This window comes from Apium graveolens, chromosome 6 (genome assembly GCF_009905375.1).
Source record: "Apium graveolens cultivar Ventura chromosome 6, ASM990537v1, whole genome shotgun sequence".
In the NCBI taxonomy this organism is placed as follows: domain Eukaryota; kingdom Viridiplantae; phylum Streptophyta; class Magnoliopsida; order Apiales; family Apiaceae; genus Apium; species Apium graveolens.
Window position 1 is genome coordinate 47442655 of NC_133652.1, and position 15685 is coordinate 47458339.

At 33.8% G+C, this 15685-nt stretch overlaps 2 protein-coding genes across 3 annotated transcripts; one reads left to right on the plus strand and one right to left on the minus strand.

Annotated features, from left to right (window-relative positions):
- Window positions 1–5999: 5999 nt before the first annotated feature.
- On the minus strand, window positions 6000–7206 carry LOC141667740 (peroxisome biogenesis protein 7). Its single transcript, XM_074474346.1, has one exon. It carries the CDS (start codon window positions 7145–7147, stop codon window positions 6197–6199), a length of 951 nt encoding a protein of 316 aa, XP_074330447.1. The 5' UTR covers window positions 7148–7206; the 3' UTR covers window positions 6000–6196.
- Window positions 7207–9023: 1817 nt separating this feature from the next.
- Window positions 9024–15435, plus strand: LOC141667601 (protein MALE DISCOVERER 2-like). Of its 2 annotated transcripts, none has more exons than XM_074474150.1 (14): window positions 9024–9395; window positions 9591–10073; window positions 10171–10303; window positions 10950–11021; window positions 11270–11413; window positions 11509–11649; window positions 12329–12421; window positions 12522–12583; window positions 12666–13109; window positions 13971–14161; window positions 14247–14379; window positions 14474–14628; window positions 14731–14922; window positions 15006–15435. In XM_074474150.1, exons 2-14 carry the CDS (start codon window positions 9959–9961, stop codon window positions 15258–15260), a joined length of 2130 nt encoding a protein of 709 aa, XP_074330251.1. In that variant the 5' UTR covers window positions 9024–9395; window positions 9591–9958; the 3' UTR covers window positions 15261–15435. The 2 variants fall into 2 exon arrangements, with proteins under 2 accessions (XP_074330251.1, XP_074330252.1); XM_074474151.1 differs by having other exon boundaries at window positions 12669–13109.
- The last annotated feature ends 250 nt before the right edge of the window (window positions 15436–15685 follow it).

Genomic DNA, 15685 nt, shown 5'->3' on the forward strand with positions numbered 1-15685 from the left:
GGGATATACTGAAATCGGGTTGTATTATAAATTTTAATTTCTGATATATCAAGTTTCCTTTTATTACCGCTATTAATGAATCTTGTATATTTCCTATTATTCTATCATCCAATACATATATCTGTATAGGGGTATCGATATTTTTCTGAAAATATGCTTTTATTGTAAATTCTATTGCTCCAAAATATATATTTTTTAGTTTATTTGCTTCCTTTTGTTTTAATTTGGATAATTCTCTTTTTATTAATCCATCCGTTATTAAATTTATTCTTGTTTTTCCATTTATTGTATCTATATCTATTATATTCTCATGTTTTTGGGCTATATACCTAACTTCCTTATTTCTTTCAAAATATGATGTCTTGAATATCTTTTTTATTGTTAACTCTTCTGTTTCACTTTGAATTTGACTATATATATCTGGTTTAAAACTTAGGGTTTGTGATGTTCCTCCTTCGTATTCATCCGTATGATAATATATATCTTGTTTTTCACTTATTTCTTCTAATGACATTTTATGCATCTATATTTTATCCAGTTATATTATTTGCTAAAATTATTCTTTTAAGTCCTTGTATTCTTAGTTTATCATTTCTAACTGTTATTATCATATTTCCAAGTTGTTGGTAAATTCTCATAATTTCCTCGTTATTCTCTCTTGTCCATATTATTTTATTTTTTCTTTCTAGTAATTTTTCCAGATCTATTTCTAATTTTTCCTGATTTTTTATTAATTGCTTTAGTTTTCTATTATTTCTAGTTATTGCATTTGGATCTATCCAATTCATTTTTTAATTTTTTGTCTTAAATCGTCTATTAATCTATATTGTTCAGTTAATACTTCTTTTAAATCTTTTATTTCGATTTCTAAATTAGTTTCTTTAATAAATTTTTCTCGCTTTAATAAAAGTTTTTCTTCTTCTAGTCTCCTAATTTTTTCATCTCTTTCTTCTAACATTGTTTGTATCATAGCTATAATATCTAATTTTTCATTTATTATTTGCATGCTTATCTTACAACTTTCAATATGTTGATTTATTAGCCTATTATATGTAGGTTCTTTATCAGCTATGTACTGAATTGATCGTATCCTTAAGTCTTCCATAAGTCAGATTAATTGTCTGTATAAAATTTTCTTACACATCTGTTGTGTCGCTTTGTTTTCTACTATAAATAAAATTAATAGAGTTGCTATTATTTTAGATTTATATTCTTTATTTCTTTCTCTATTTATTCTTACTGGAGGTCTCATTTAACCTTAAATTTATATTTATTTTTACTATTCATTAGTTACTATTCACAGTCTACTATTCACGACTACTTTTTTGCTACAGTGTTTTTACTGTTCATCTCCCGCCTATTACTAGCTCTGATACCAATTTCGAGGGGTTATTCTGGATCGTTTATATATGTTTATACCAATTTCGAGGGGTTATTCTGGATCGTTTATATATGTTTATAGATCTACACAACCCTAAAGAGGGAAGGCGAGGGAAGGTGCATGCCTTTTCATATTAATTAATATGGTTATTTTTTGCATGTAATAAGCAATAGACAAGAACAAATTCATTATTTTAAATGAATTCATCTCTATAACCTCATACTAATTATACATCATAATCTTAGAAAACATTATTTTATAATGTTATCATATACAATCAGATTTAAATCAGAATTTTTACCTCTTACAATAGCTTTCTGGTCACCGGAAGTCTCAACTCACCCTTGCCCTGTTATCCACAACGCTCTCCAAGCTCCTTTGGATATTCTTTGGCTGGATGCAGGAGTCCTCACACGGGAACTTCCATATCGCTATTCTTCAAGGTATTATTTTTCTGAACCACCTTAGACTTATCCTGCGTGATGATTTTGTTTTTTTTTTAAATTCTTGTTCGACGTTACTATCCTAATTTTTATTTTGACCGCCTAGCGGGCATATGACACGAATCGATGAAGTGCCAGCACTTGTTACTACAAATTTCAGATAGATGTATTCTTTAAATCAAATATAGGAGAATTCATTCCCAATTATAAAATTGATGCGATAGGTTTTCATATTCTTTAATCACGATAAAATTAATTTTAATTATCGACCACATGCTGGCAAAATTAAGAATTTTCAGAGAAATGGACCAAATGTCACTTCTGGATATTAAATGGTACAAAATGTTATTTTTGAAAATAATAACCCGAAATATAACTTCATCACAACACTTCGTCTAGCGTTTTGTATTTTTTTTTAAATATAAAAACGCTACATTGTGTAACGTTTTGACAATTTACTTCTTTTTTTATAATGTGCAAAACGCTATATAAACAGAGTTTTGGGGCCAAAACGCTATATGATGTACCGTTTAGAACCAAAACGCTACTTTATCTAATATTTTGCACATATAAAAAAAACAAAGTGTCAAAATGCAACACGAAGTATTGTTTTGAATTTTTTACATAAACGTTACATAATATATCATTTTGAAATGACATTTAAGATCATTATTTTCAAAATGACATTTTAAACCATTTTTAACCCGAAAGTAATATTATAGGTCACCGCCCGAATTTGCACTCACGTTTCTACTAAATTTTAGCTCTTGACATTTATGAACACGTTTCAAATATAATGAACTCGGATCAGATTAACTGATCAACTTTGTGTAGAGCATTACTTAAACTCTTCATAAAGTGCATAAATAAGCCTTATGAGACAGAGTGTTATGGTCACTAGAATTATACTATGGATTTGTTTAGTGTGTCTGTGCACACATTAAACACTAACTTTTATGAATTTGACATCAATATTTATTATCAAAAGACCGATCAAAATTTGACACATCATCTTCTTATTGTGTGGCCACGGGCGTGCCACAAAATCCGTTATACTATTAGTCTATTATAAAAATATAGAAGGTCAGTTGATTCCTGTTGGACCAAGCCAAGAGCCCACAAGTAGAAGCCCATATCAGAATAGAGGAGGACTTGCCAGTTGTTACCACTCCAGGCTATCCCTGCTCCGATACCCTTTTCCAATCTAAAAACAGAAGTGTACAACTCTTTTTCTCTTCACCGCACCTATATATCCAAAAATAAGGGTGGTACTTGATGCTTAGGTGCTTACAAAATCTTCAAATCTTCATAGATAGACTGATAGAGTGTTTGACTAGCAAGACAATCAAACAATATCTATCCCACCATGATAGAGTTTACAGGGATCAGGAACTAACTTGAATCAAGTTCATTTCAGAGTGGGGATACGCCATTAGTGGCAAGTTGTGCCCCTATAATCTTCCCTGATACTCCACATATTAGTTTTCTGAAGTAATAGGTCACTACTCACTAGAAGTCTAGACTCTGGAACAAAGAAAATATTTCAAGTGTAGTAAATATTTGATTATTTCAGCTTTTATTATGAACATCTCCTCATCTAGAAACTCAAGATTAACCTTTGATAAGATTTTAATCTACGCCTATCGAAAATCTCTCTAATAAACCCGAAAACTCTATAAACTTTCAGCATCAATCTTATAAAATCAACTTCCGAGGAACTATATCCAAATGCCTTGACATATGATATATATATTTGGAGACTGTAGCAGTTAAGAACCTGAAAGATTAAGATGCAGGCAGCTCGTAGAACATTCAATGACCTAAAATTAAAGCAGCCACCTAATGAAAGTAAGATGTGATTTCTGAACTATCCAGAAAGTCCAACGTACGAGCCAAGATAGTTTGCCAAAACATTACTAATTCCCAAGTCGCAATCTGGCAATCCAAGTCCTACGCATTATTGACGTTACTAATTATTTTTAAGTCCTGTGGCTGTCCCAATCCTAATAATTTTTTACATTAGTAATTTTTTAGTGCCAACCTTAGTCCTTCATATTCTTGACATTACTTGGTAATTCCCAAGTCATAATCCTAGTCCTACAAAAACAAGTTCTGATCACCACGTGCAGGTGATTTTTGTTCGCACGGGTAGTTCATCTTTGATCAAGGAAGAAAAAAGTTTGATCCCTCTGTTTTTAGTAGAAGATATGAAAGGTTTAAATCCTTCTTAGTAAGTCGAATGCCCAATGGTGATGGAGAAACTTGGTTTTGCTGCTTCATCAAACTCTCGATTAACTTATTTTCTCTAATAACAAATTCATTAATTTTGAGTCAAATTATAGGACATTTTTCATCTATTATCTCCCTCTTTAGCAAACTAATCCCCTGCTCATATTTTTATAGGAGTAGATGTATGTACGTAGAGAATTTGTTTTCTACATGTATTTATTTGGCACCATTTTAGTGATATGTAATAAAATCTTAAAATATATCATCTATGGGTTATTTAATTTTCTTTATTTATTTATTTCATAATCTAAAAATACTAGTATTTACTCAAAATTTATAATTATAAATCAGATTAAGCATGTACCTATAATATGCAAACAAACTTTCCAAGTTTATTTACACATTTTTTATTTTTTTACTTGAGTAAGAATTAAATAATATTAATGTTAATAAATGAATGGAATTTCACAAGTGAAAGAATGATATGACTTGATTGAAGGTCTACAGACTACAGGGTAAAAATCATAAGAAATACCCTTCCTTAAAACTCGAGTGCGATGAGATAGCTCAAGTGGTTAAGGGTTTATCTCTTGTCGTCCCAGGTTCAGGTTCTTGGTTCAGGTTCTGAGTTCGATTCTCGCTCACCCCCGAGATTTGTTAGGACAGATACTCAATTGTGAGGCATATAAGCCAAATTAGTCAAAAAAAAAAACTCAAAACTCATAACCTAGGAACTGAAAACATTAATTACTACAGTCCGGGGTTCCTAAACATAACTTGATCTTGAAGAGACCATTACGGTCCGGGGTTAACATAACTTGATCTTGAAGAGACCATTACGGTCCGGGGTTCCTAAACATAACTTGATCTTGAAGAGACCATTACGGTCCGGGGTTCCTAAACATAACTTGATCTTGAAGAGACCATTAGACAGAGGAAAAACAGAACATGATAGTTGCAACATCACATGATAGTTGCAACATCCCAGAAAATAAAACCCCGTGCATTCGGCTTTCCTCCCTCCACTCTGTAAAACAGAGAGTACTGGTGAGGAAACACTATTCTTGCCTTGTCTATAATAAGTACCATATTCAAGAACACTGATTAGCTTAGAAGTATGCACTTTAAACTACATAGTGAAGTAATATCCCATTTCTCTATTCTACACCTACACAGAGCCTGACCTCAAACATCTCCTAGCCATCCCACCTCACTTAAACTCAACATCCGGATAATAAATTATGACTCATATCAGGTCCACACCTCATGCAACAAAGATATTTACTGTAGAAAAAATATTCTAACAATTTGCAGCATGAAATGAAGTAATGGAGACTTTGATTTGTATCGTCCATCTGATTACATGTTTGCAAACAAATAAAAAATGCACTTTCACACATCACTTTATAGCTAGAAGCCTAAACCGCAGAATCTCTTACATTGTGTTCCGGGTTTAATTTTGGAGAGAAAGAGAAAGATTTATAACTATTTAATTTCTGTGATGTGTTCCCAAGATTTTTGAAGGAAAAAAAGTAATATGAATGGAGGTTACATATGAGTCAATTTCTCACCAAAATTGTCTTTCCAATAGTGAGATGATTGGGAGAGAGATAAGTTGCGATAATAAATGTATTAATTATTTTGACATTTATCCACTTTATTTTCTTTCCTTAACCTTAAAAACTCGGGATCACGAGTAAGAAAATTATATACCAAATCTTTTATTTTCTTTTCAGTTTTCTCCCAACTTTAATTCCTTTCTTTTTCCTCTTCATCTAAAAACTCAGGACCACACCCTAAGCCTTATAGTAATCCAAATAGAAAAGCTGCAGTGCAAGTTATATTATCAATGACAAATTTGATAGAGGGCGATTAATTAAAAGTATTCTAATAAGCTTCTAATCCCTAAGTCTACTACATGACATTGACATAACGACTCTGCCAGATTAAGAAACCAGAGAACGTGTTTCGAATTAGATAAATCTCAATCTATCGGTATTATTCTGCCATGTAATTAGCATAGCACAAATTCTAGTTAGAAGAGCATGTATACATTTATATCAAGTAATAATTTTTCATCCAAATACCATCACAACATTATCGCTAAAACAACAAAAGAAACATTTAAAACAACTCCCCTTTCTCATGCCGCTCTAGGGTCCTGCCCATGCTGCCAAACATAAACAAGCTCATCCCAGCCGGTACTGGCCATAAGCCCTTCAACAAGCACACTCATATCAACACCAACCGCAAACTCCGTATGATGATCATACCTCCCCACAAGTGCATCCTCCACCATATAATCCCACATACAAACAGTCATATCATACGAACACGACACAATCAAACTCCCTCTATGAGGTGAAAACTTGACCTTCCTAACCGCATAACCATGCCCATTCAAAACCGACAAGGGAACCCTATAATTCCTCACATCCCAAACCTTAATACTCTTATCCACCGACCCCGTAGCCAAAACACAATCATCATACTTATTCCAATCAACCGACAAAATCTCAAACTCATGACCCGGAATAATCATAGTCGACCCGGGTTCCCTCACATCCCAAACCCGAACCGTACAATCCCCAGAGGCGGACGCAAACACGTCCGCGTGCCGGGGATTCCAACTACTCGAATACACACAATACGCATGCTCCTTAAACGTCCTGACACTAATAGGCCTATCAATAGTCCACAACTTAATCGTATCATCCCAAGAAGACGACAAAAAAGAGTCGGGTCGGGTCGGGTTATAATCAATAGAATGAGTTTCACGGGTATGTTCATGAAGAGAACGAATTGGGTTTGCAGTAGGAGGTAAAGAAAGGTCGTAGAGCTTAATAGAGCCGTCGGCGACGGCGGCGAGGACGAGAGAGTCGTGAGATTCCGACCAAGCGACGTCGTAAACGCCGTCGGAAGTGTCGAAAGAGGCGAACTGAGAGATGGGCTGAGAGGGATTGAGGTCGAGGATGTGGAGACGGCCGTTGCCGAGGATGCCGAAGTTTTGGGCGGTGGCGACGGCGAGACGGTGCTCGAAAAATGGACTGAATTTGACGGAATAGCCGTTAAATGGGGTTTTGAAGACCGGCATGTTTGTTTGTGTTGGGAAGTGTGATGGGTGTTGATCGGGTTATAATAAGTGAATACATACAGTGGCAGATAGGGGTGTTCATGGGTCGGGTTGGCCGGGTTGGAGGCGTTTTTACGACCCGACCCAATTAAATCGGTTTGAAAATTTTTGACCCAACCCGTAAAATATAAAATCGTAACCCAACCCTACCCGTCGTACATCGGTTTGGGTCGGGTTGGGTTGGTTTGAACGGATTGAATGATTATATAAAAAAAAGTTTCAATACCATATATAATTGATAATTTCGAATAGTAGAAGTTACGATTATAGTACTATTTTTTAAATCTGATTATATTGAAATTTTAGTAATGTATATCATGTCGTAAATCATATACACATAAACGAAATGTAACAATAAATGAAAATAATTATATTGTATAATGTACAATTGCATATAATATATAAATTATATTTAAATTATCGAACGAGACTTAAGTTATATCGGGTTGGGTTGGCCGAAAAAAACTTGAACCCGTACCCAACCCATTTAATGCGGTTTGAAATTTTTTTAACCCAACTATGGATCAGGTTTTTTAAAACGGTTTAATCGACCTAAAAGAGGGTTGGGTTGAGTCGGTTTGATCGGGTTGACGAACCCATGAACACCCCCGGTGGCAGATATACGAGTATAAGGCTTTGGCCTTTGTTTGGTTGGGTCAGGTCAGTGTTGTCCTTCTGCTTCCCAGGGCTGCTGTCCGAATTCCATTTTTTTTTACTTTTTTATCTTATATTTTAATTTTAATTATTATACTGTATAATTATTTATATATTATATATATCTAGTTTCGGATTCAAAAATTTCAAATATAAATGAATCTATATTTATATTTTGTATCCTAAATTTCAAATATAAATGAATCTATATTTACATTTTGTATCCTAAGTTGTTGTATATGAGTACGAATAATATCTGATTTATTTCAAATATAAATTATATATAATTTATTTCAAATATAAATTATTTACAATTTAATCCGAATATGAGTACTATCTGCCTATTTGGTTTTCAAACAAAAGGATTTTGTAACTTACAAGTTTAAATTATTTTTGTAACAACCTGAATTAAATTCTGAGTTTCTTTTTGCAAATTGTGTTAATCTCATGAGTATAAAATAGCTAAAGTTTATTGACACAAATCTAGTCAACTTGGTTAATTAAGTCCATCACTAGTCTCCAAAAATTCAAGATCATAAAAATTCATCATATAATTTTAAAATATCGTAATTTTGTTTGTACAATCAATAATGTTACTTTGTCGTCCTAGACAGGTCGGTGGGATAACATTATATGTGACTCCAAAATCATACATCTATAATCAATGTGGGATAATATCGTTTAGTTTCGTATCTTGGCTTCTAGACATATATTTATTGCGGAACATTATCATGTGTTTCCGTCCCAGCAATCTGATAAATCGAACTTTGAGAGTCGACTTCGGTAACATATACAATAAACTAAGTCAATTTTTGAGTTTTTTCAAAAATTACGTAAATTTCCAATTTTAAATCTGAAATAAGCCGAACCTATTTATCCAATACTATTAATTTCGATAATTAACTAGTATCACCGCCCTAAAAAATGATGAGTTTATTTTGTTGTTATAAACTGATGTAAAGTCCCAACTTTTATTGACGTGTATACGTGTGTATGGGTTTTTATGTCATTTGGATTCTCATATATATTTTTTATTACTTTTTAAATAGAGATATTCAAATATTTTTTTTATTTATATCATTTATAATATGATAAATGTACTAGTGAATGTTCAAATATAAAATAGATAAAAAAAAATCGACAATGTTTTCTAATGAGATGAAAAAAATGGAGAGAAAAATGGAAGGACAATTTGCGGGGAATGGTCACCCTGGTGTGAGAAGTTAGAGAGAGAAAGCAGAAATCGAGAACAATTTGTAAACAGAGAAAACAAAAAAAATTGATTAGAGAGAAAGCTTGTCGTTCTTCTTGTGCATCCCTCTTCCAGACAAGATGATCGGTGAAGAAGAGTTCCTCCTCTGAGATCATCTGAAAAGGGCAGTCAAGAACTTTTTTATTATAATCCTTTTACTTTCTTTTTCATTCTATCTATTCAATCTTCATCATATTTGCATTCACCATTTCATTTTCACAGTTTTAGGTGATTGTAATTATATACTTTTAACAACATAACATTGTTGTTTCCTTGACTGCCCTTTTTCCCCATCCTTTTCTTGTAAGTTTATTCTCTCTTCCCTTTACATTTTACCTCTTATTTATTCATGCATGTGTTTATTTTTTGTTTGCATGTTATTTTAGCTTAATGTTGAGGGTGTCTCTTGATTTTATGACTTGTTAATTACACTTTATTGGACCGTTTAACCACAACACATTTGCTAATATGTGATGAATAAACACACATTTTTTTCAGCTTTGATTGAATTCAACTGCATCACTTGTGCCTTGTTGATAGAATAAAGATTGAAGCTGCAGAGCTAGTTTGTGGAGAAGAACCAAATATGAGGACCCTTTCATATTCATCAATTTCAAGAGGATTGATGCATTTTATTTGTATTGCTCAATAGTACACAGAAGAATAGTATTCTGTATTACTAAATATAAAGTTGTGGCGCATTTTATATTTCTTAAGAACTGGTGCTGCTGTTGTGCTAATCACGCGTCCGAGTGATTATAAATCGGAGGGGTGGTTAGTGCAATAAAGCTGGCACTTTTCTACAACTGCTTGTATAGAGTCCTTGCTATTGGCAGAAATTGTCACTGCCTCCACCACTGTGACATATGGTTTTGCAAGCAATGGGGAGTAGATGCAACTTATATGGAATCCAGTTATATTGTTCCTTTGTGTTGATTCTTGTGTTGGAAATTCATGGTCATTGCTTGCCGAATTCTGAAGGTAATAATTTGATGGTTCGTAGATGTAGCATGTAGTTGCATTTAAGATTTCGTATGTTAAACAGCTAAAGTTATTGTAATTTAATATGGAAATGAAGGATTAGCGTTATTGGGGTTTCGTGCTGGTGTGAAGTCAGATCCACAAGGTGTTTTTTCAAATTGGGATCCTGATGGTTGCAACCCATGCATGTGGTCAGGTGTTCAATGTGTCAACAATGTAGTGCAAATGCTGTAAGTTTCTGATTCTGTTTCTTCTAATATTACTGTCCAATATGTAGAAGGAAGGAAGAAAGTTTAATGGTTACTAACCACAATTGAGATTTTTCATGTGTCAAACAAAAAGTGTTCAAATTTAGATTTGTTCCTCTTTTTAAAGCAGAAGTCACTATTTACTCCTACGAATGTTGTCATTTTTAAGTATATTATTCAGAAGGTTTCTGTTCTGATAGGAATAAAATTTCTGCTCTGTAAGTTCATGATCTTTATTGGATTCTTGTGTTTGTCTCATTTTGGAGAGTTTACTTTTCTTTGTTTAGTTGTATTTTATTGATTAATTGATTATTATTATAACCCAATTCGGAACTAGTTTATTGGGTTCATTACCGGGGTTTGTTCCCATAGGTGCCCAGTAATTAGAGTAATTGGTTACGCCATTTTGCCAAAATTATCACTATTGTTTTATTGGAAGTTAACTGTTACTTTTCCTTTTGTTTCCAAATTAATGGCAGTCGAGTATTACTCTCTTTGTGTGAGCATAGGGTAATTGATTTTTCTCCAGCTGGTTTGACATAATTTTAAGGTTTCTTCGTTGAATTCCATATAAGAACATTCAATCTAACTATTTTCCTAACATTTTTTTTGTTTGTGATTTGGTTAGTGATCTAAACGGATTTTCTTTGGAAGGAGTGCTGGCACCTGACCTCGGGAAACTTACTAACTTGAAATTTCTGTAAGTTCTAACTTTTATCCTATAAAATTCAGTACTTAAGATTTCATTTTTTTAGTTTTTTATCTTCAAACTTCCTAAGTTAATATTTGTATATGATGATATGGATTTTCCTTATGTGATAGTGCTGGGTGTTAAAACTCGTATCATCCATAATTTATTGATCCCAACTATTTTTGAACTATGGCTTGACTGAGTTGTATAGAGTCTACAAACTATGTTGATCCACAACTCTTCTTTTTCATTGTCAGCATACTCTCTCAGAACCACTTTTCTGGTACCATCCCTAAAGAGTTTGGTGGGCTTGCAGTGCTGGAGGTATTAGATTTGAGAAACAATAGTTTGAACGGAACCATTCCAGCGGAATTACAAGGAATTCCTTCACTTAAGCATTTGTGAGTCCATTCTCATGTGTAATCATGCTTTAAGGTACAAATTGTAGGTTTCTCGCTTTTACGTGCCTCAACTAATTAATACATAATCACTCCAGGTTGCTTTACAATAATAACTTTGAGGAAATCACTTTTTTGCAACATGGAAGAGTTGGTTTGTTCTCTAAATCTCAGTATGGAAAACATGTCCCTAAAGCTGGTGTTGAAATTGGATGTGTAAATAGAAAGATGGGACACTGGTAAGAGTTTTCATTCCTTTGAGCCCTTTCCGTGTGCTGGTCTTTGCATGCACTTTTTTTCTTTCACTAATCACAAATTTAAATTTATGAAGACCAAATCCTACGAACATAAAAGATTCATCGCTATACACTGACTTGTCCAAATTGTGAGGCATGCTACTGTGGCTGACTGGCTGTAAATGTTATATCAAACTTTGATTTTACTACACCCAGTGAAGGACTGCTTTGTTCTTTCAGTAGCTAGTCACATTTTTGCCTGACTGCTTATCTGTCGCATTGATGTATTAGATCTATAGTGAAATTTATTCCATGTTGATGTGATGTATATTTGATTTACCCTTTACAACATCTTTGAACTTTAAGCTCAGAAAATCAGTATATCTTTATTGGAGGTTTCATGCTATGCATGCCATTAAATGTATTTGTAGTTCATTAATCTCAGACAAGGTCTACAACTTAGTTTGGTAATGCTTATAAGGATTTAGTTTTCATTTCATTTATCTATCCCTTCATTATGACTTTGGTTTTCCCAAGCAAACTACTCAACTTTAAAACCAAGGCCATATGCCGTTGTAATTCCCTATTTACTATGTAACAATTAACCCTGGCTGAGTTGGGGTGAACTACTAAAAACCTTTGAGGGCTCTGCTTTCTCATCACTTTATGCATTTTATGGCAGCATTTCTCATGGTGGTTTTGAGTCACTAAAGAAATCCAAATCCTTTTTACCAACCAAATCGACGCTGATATATTACCTCAATATGTTACCAATGTACGTATTCAAATTATTTACTATGCTTTTTTAACTGAATTATCCTCTAAATATACTCTTCACTCATTTATAAATGTCAAAAATTATAATTATGTTGAAGGTTCAAGTTTGTAGAAGGCTCCTCTTGCAACAATGCAGATAATGGCTGTGATAATCCATCTAGTAAGAACAATATACGTAGTGTTGGAACATTGAGCGAATATGTGATGCTTTTGAGATGGCTCACATTAATTTTTAACATCAGCAGGTTCTCCAGAGCCACAGATGCTGAATCAGTATGATCTTGTACGTCGTAGACTAGCTGAGCAGTCCAGCAACCTTGCTGCTGCTCCAGCTAGAGGGGCTTCTCATTCTAAACAAATTATTGCTCTTCCTAGTACCAGAAGTAGCGGATCATTCCCTGCTGTGCCAAAGGAAAGAAAAAAACCTCTTCCTCCTACTGAGCCTCCAACGAATGAGCTTTCTATAAACAAACCAAATCGTGTCGGCGGATCTAGGGAAACAGGCAACAAAACAAGTGGACATTCTGGAAATATGTGGAAGTATATTATTGGAATTTTAAGTACTGTTTTGGTTATAGTTGTTGCTTTAGCTTTATTCTTCATTTTCCGTACCCGCCCAGGCCCAGAAACAAGTGATCCATGGAAAACAGGACTCAGTGCACAGCTGCAGAAAGCATTTGTAACAGGTAACCTAGAATGTCCCAGGTTTTAAATGTTAATACTATACTGGTGCATGATAACGCTCCATCATAATGATATCGATTATGTAATTAAATAGAAGAAATTTTCCAAGATATGGCTTTTGGAGCACCATAATTTTAATAATTCATTTCAATATGAGTACTCCTCTCAATGTAGGAAGTATATCATAAGCGTGTAAATAATAAGGTAGTGCATTGCGAGCATGGATAAAATTTTGTGTCACTCCACCTTATTGCCTCTTCCCTTGAATTAATATGCCCACTATTACTCTAAATTTATTCAAGCCTTGTGCCCTCATATGATGCTATAAGATAAAAGAATATATAAATTTAGAGGAGAAATACACAGATATATAATACATTCTAGTCACTGTGATGCGTATTTTTAAGCCAGTGATGTTTGATATTTGACTGATTGGACCAAATATAGCTGAAAGGTAACATTAATTTGTACTGTATTAGTTACCAGCATTTATGCTTGTTAATAATGTTTTTTCAATTTTAAGATACCTTCTATTCCATTTCTTAATCTTTGTTCAGATGGACATATACTGAGCAAATGAGAAATGAGATCTGAGAGAAAGCACTGTGTACCCAAAATCCATCTATATATATTAATATTTTATGATTAAAACATGTTCTACAGAAATGCAATGTTCTTTCCACAGAGATTAAATAATGAAAATGTTCCACTGCATTTACTGACTCAAGAAAATTAAGATTATTCTTAGTACAATCTAATGTTTTGAAAGGGAGGAAGTAGTAAAGTATGATTTTTGTTTTGTTTTCTTTTATTGACACAAGGAAAGTAGATATAACCGCAAATTTAATATTATATAAATGCAGGTGTCCCCAAGCTAAATCGGGCAGAGCTGGTAACTGCCTGTGAAGATTTCAGCAACATAATTGTAACTCATAATTTCTTCACTGTGTACAAGGGAACACTATCTAGTGGAGTAGAGGTAGCTGTTGTCTCAACCACAATAAGTTCTCTCATAGATTGGTCAGACCATTCAGAACAAGCCTACCGGAAGAAGGTTATCTGTTTTATTAGCAACTGCATATTCACTTCAGATGATGATTCTTAGAATCTTTTTGTGCTTATTTTTTCTCATTGTGTAGATTGATCGTCTCTCTCGTGTGAACCACAAGAACTTTGTTAATCTTATTGGGCACTGTGAGGAGGATGAACCATTTACTAGGATGATGGTTTTAGAATACGCTGTTAATGGGTCCCTTTCCGAGCATCTGCACAGTATGTTCTATATATAAGCTATACTAGTTGCTTTAAGTAATTTAATTTTATGCAATAGAATCTCAATTGTATTTTTTTTATCTATTTTTTACAGTCAAGGAACTTGAACATCTTGATTGGAATGCTAGGATAAGAATAATTATGGGAACAGCTTACTGTCTACAGTACATGCATGAACTGAATCCCCCATTGCCACATTCAGATTTAAATGCAAACTCTATACTTCTTACAGAAGATTACGCTGCAAAAGTATGCAAGATGCAACTCCCTCTGACACACATTCACACTTACAAACTCAACTATGCATGTTTAAGTTTATTGCAATTTATATATTTTTTTTGGCTTTCTCAGATTGTCGAGGTTGAACTCTGGAAAGAAATATCGTACAAGTCAGGGGTCTCTGTGGACAATAAATCGGCGCCTTCTAAATTGCTGCCACTTGCTGATACTGAAGCAAATGTTTACAGTTTTGGAGTCTTGTTGCTTGAGATCATTTCAGGGAAGTTCCCATATTCAGAAGAACAAGGGCCCCTTGAAAACTGGGTAATTTTCATTTTGAACTTTGATTGACTTGGAATACCAGGTATTCATACCTAAAGCTAAGGAAGTTACCTTGATATATTTAGGCTGCTGCATACCTGAAGGACAAGCGAAGTTATTTGGTTGATCCAACCTTGAATACCTTCAAGAACGATGAGTTAGACATAATCTGTGAGGTAATTCAGGACTGTGTTCAACAGGATGCAAGGAAGAGACCTACAATGAAGGAAATAATTTCCAAGCTGAGCCAAGTAATTAATGTATCACCTGATGCTGCTGTTCCGAGACAGTCTCCCTTATGGTGGGCTGAGCTTGAGATATTGTCAGCGGAGGCAACTTAATGGGCTCTCTTTCAAGCTGTAAGTTGATTATCTTTAACATATGACCAATTTTGATAATGATTTGGCTTCCCAAGTTGTCGATATTCAGTTATGTTCTATACGTCCTTAATATGTCACTCAGTTGGAAGTGTATTCTTGTATACACTTATGCATCAAACAAATATTTCTTCTCATATACAGGGTCCTAAAAATGTACTTCATAATTTATAGATTATGTTCAATAACTACTGATACATAAATTTTGCATGATGTACGTATATTATTTTATTTTGAAACCGTATCGCTGTATTGGTGTAGAGCATTTAGATATGGGAGTATGTTACACGGGTTTCATGTCGTGTTCATTGTTAAATGGCTCAACAACATCTTCAATGGATGGTCAGTTTGTACATTTAAATACCAAAAGTGGACTTGGTCAAGACTTA

Excerpts from the sequence above, each read along its gene's own strand:
- LOC141667740 (XM_074474346.1), bottom strand. The coding sequence starts at position 7,147 with ATGCCGGTCTTCAAAACCCCATTTAACGGCTATTCCGTCAAATTCAGT.
- LOC141667601 (XM_074474150.1), top strand. The coding sequence starts at position 9,959 with ATGGTTTTGCAAGCAATGGGGAGTAGATGCAACTTATATGGAATCCAG. Across the intron at positions 10,304-10,949 it reads AACAATGTAGTGCAAATGCT|TGATCTAAACGGATTTTCTT; the intron begins GTAAGTTTCTGA and ends TGATTTGGTTAG. Across the intron at positions 11,414-11,508 it reads ATTCCTTCACTTAAGCATTT|GTTGCTTTACAATAATAACT; the intron begins GTGAGTCCATTC and ends TAATCACTCCAG.